The 2,871-nt window shown below is 44.1% G+C and overlaps 1 protein-coding gene across 1 annotated transcript in view; it reads right to left on the bottom strand.

Moving 5' to 3' along the window:
* GUITHDRAFT_148064 (hypothetical protein) overlaps positions 1-2,871 on the bottom strand; it is a gene marked incomplete at both ends in the record, with an annotated part of 18,801 nt that overhangs the window by 2,574 nt on the left and 13,356 nt on the right. The window contains 14 exon segments of the mRNA XM_005820146.1: positions 75-167; positions 216-249; positions 303-437; positions 726-834; positions 885-949; positions 1,055-1,133; positions 1,177-1,233; positions 1,301-1,393; positions 1,492-1,571; positions 1,907-1,965; positions 1,985-2,012; positions 2,102-2,233; positions 2,472-2,541; positions 2,573-2,632. Coding sequence (XP_005820203.1) covers positions 75-167; positions 216-249; positions 303-437; positions 726-834; positions 885-949; positions 1,055-1,133; positions 1,177-1,233; positions 1,301-1,393; positions 1,492-1,571; positions 1,907-1,965; positions 1,985-2,012; positions 2,102-2,233; positions 2,472-2,541; positions 2,573-2,632 — 1,094 coding nt within the window.

Here is a 2,871-nt window from a genome sequence, read left to right as displayed (position 1 = left end):
GAGGAGGACAGAGTAAGGAAGAGGAGGAGGAGGAGGAGGACAGAGTAAGGAAGAGGAGGAGGAACTAGTTTTACTTTGACGACATGGTTTGCAACCACAGGGTCGGAGCCTTGAAAGATGACAAGAGGCTCTTGCACGAGAGAGAAGTGAGGAGCTTTTCCCATTCCCTGGAAGATCTCGATCAAGACATGTCAAAATGTTGGAGCAAGTCTTACAGGGATGTGAAGGGTGAAAAAGGAAACATTCGATCTGCACATGTGAGATCAGGTCGACAGGAAGCAAACATGCAAACAAGTTGTCACTTGTCAGATCCAATCTGATAGTCTCGGAGGTACAAAGATCCACCATCGTCATACAGGACAACTCGGAATGTTGAGTTGCCGAAAGAGCCTTCTCTCAGCGCAAACGTGATCTCACCGCACATGCTCGCCCACTGACTGTTGAGATGAAAACGATCAAAATTTGTCTGATTGCAAAAACTTTGCAAACCAGTCTGTCTTGACTGATAGTTTTGGCGGGATTGCAAACAAATCAGGATTGGAGAAGTTGAAGTCGAAGAAAAGGTGCTGATGGAGGAAATGTGGTGAGATGGAGGCTTGAAAGAACAAAGTCAGAGGTGACCTGTTTGCGGTCTTCCAACAAACTTCCTGCTGAGACATTCTTTGCAAAACTACGATGATAACACATGTTATGAGCAGTTGGAATCTTGAAATCGATGGAGAGACCTGATAGTTTGCTGGGTCCACAACTGACTGACGTCCATCACTGGATGTGCGGCAAAGACAGGTGCATGATTGACTTCAAGGAGCTCAAGCTCGAACTGAGAGCAAGAGTCTGTTGTAGATATGTCAAGATCGGTCAGAACGAAGATGAAGTGATGTTACTTGAATTCATAACACATGAGATGTTGTTTCTTCCAGATGGGACTTTGGATGCGGAGAGATGTACACTGATATTCACAAGTCAAAACATATGGAGATTGAGATTGCAATTGAGATTGAGATTGAGATTGAGATTGAGATTGAGATTGAGATTGAGATTGAGATGTGCGCACTTGTAGTTGATCCTGGTGTTGTTACAAGATGTTGTATTCATCTTCAATGATCCATCCGAGAGGATAGTCGCTGAACACCCTAAAACAGACATGTCAATGAATAAACGAACAAGTTCACATACCTTCATGATGCTCTCCCGACGAGTCGACATGGAAAGCAAGCTTGTTGCAAAGTGAAGCTGAAAACAATGGCATGAGAAGAAAATCGATCGTGATCGTCATGGCAATTATTACCATATCTCTCACTCTGCCACTGAGTCCCTTCCTCCAACGACTGAGGGCCGCAGATCAAGTTGGTGTTGGGGAGGTTTCGAAAGATTTGAAACTGAAGAGATCCATCTACAGGGGCTGATGAGAAGGAGAGAGAGAGAGAGAGAGAGAGAGAATGAGAGAAGAGAGAATGAGAGAGAGAGAGAGATTGTTGAGAAAGAACGGACCTGAGATGTTTTGTACTTGCGTTCTGGAGATTCCTTTGAGCACAAACGGAGGAAATGTAGTTGATTGCTTCCACTTCAGCCTGTGGCCAATCATCAGTGTACAAGCCATGCATCGCTGAACATCGTCGTAGTCATCGTCGTCATCATCATCATCATCGTCATCGTCATCATCATCATCATCATCATCATCATCATCATCTCCATCATCATCATCATCATCACCATCACCATCATCATCTCCATCATCATCTCCATCATCATCTCCATCATCATCTCCATCATCATCATCATCATCATCATCATCATCATCATCATCATCATCTCCATCATCGTCATCATCATCATCATCATCATCATAGATTCAACAACAGCGACAGACAGAACACCAAGAGTGACAGTAGAGGACAACAAGCACCTGGAGTACAGTCTTCCAAGACTGTCATAGATTGGTCCATCGCTGTAATCTGTTACAACCTTAGAGCCGATCACTCACCCGCCAAAACTTACCGCGAAGTTGTACCCTGAAAGCACAAGAAATGCAAAACAAGTGTGAGAAGATTTTCAGTTTAGAAGAAAGAAACACTCTTTCAGGGAATTCATGTCATCTTACCCTGTCGGATCATTCAAGAACACCGATATTGATGAGATTTGATTTGCCGTGCTGTCTATCACATGTAAAATCTTCGTATCCCCTCCATCTTGTTCTATGATCTCGTCGATGTTTGTCAGACCCTCAGTTCGCCTGTCAATCATCAGACGACCTATGTGTTCTCATACAAGTTTGCAAGCTCAGAAACAAGACCGGACAATCAGACATGAATTGCATCACAATACAGCCCAACCAGCATCGTAAGGTTCCACAAAGACACCGGGAGATGGAAATACAGTCAAACATTGAACAGCTCCAATCATACAACAAGTCAGCGATTACATTGCATCACAGACAGAGCATATCATTTCTTTCAACGCAAACAAGTCACCTGAAGCTCAAAGGGAAAGAAACGAGACCCTCGGTCACACTCGAGGCTAACAGCAGCTTGGCTTTCTCGCCTGTCAACAAATCTTACACGCCTCAACTGACCCGCATGTTCAAAACCTCTTCTGGTGTTCACTGACACGGTCGACCAAGACGAAACTGATCCTGAAAGATGAAATGTGTCAACAACAACAGCAGCAGCAGAAGCAGCGGCAAATTGAGGAGGAGGAGGAGGAGGAGGAGGAGGAGGAGGAGAAGGAGAACGATGATGATGATGATGATGATGATGATGATGATGATGATGATGTTGTTGTTGTTGTTGTTGTTGTTGTTGTTGTTGCCTGTTGTTGTTGTTGTTGATGATGATGGGTGGTGATGATGATGACGATGATGAGGATATTAAT

This window comes from Guillardia theta, assembly GCF_000315625.1.
Source record: "Guillardia theta CCMP2712 unplaced genomic scaffold GUITHscaffold_188, whole genome shotgun sequence".
Taxonomy (NCBI): Eukaryota; class Cryptophyceae; order Pyrenomonadales; family Geminigeraceae; genus Guillardia; species Guillardia theta.
This window is presented reverse-complemented; position numbering and strand designations above follow the sequence as displayed.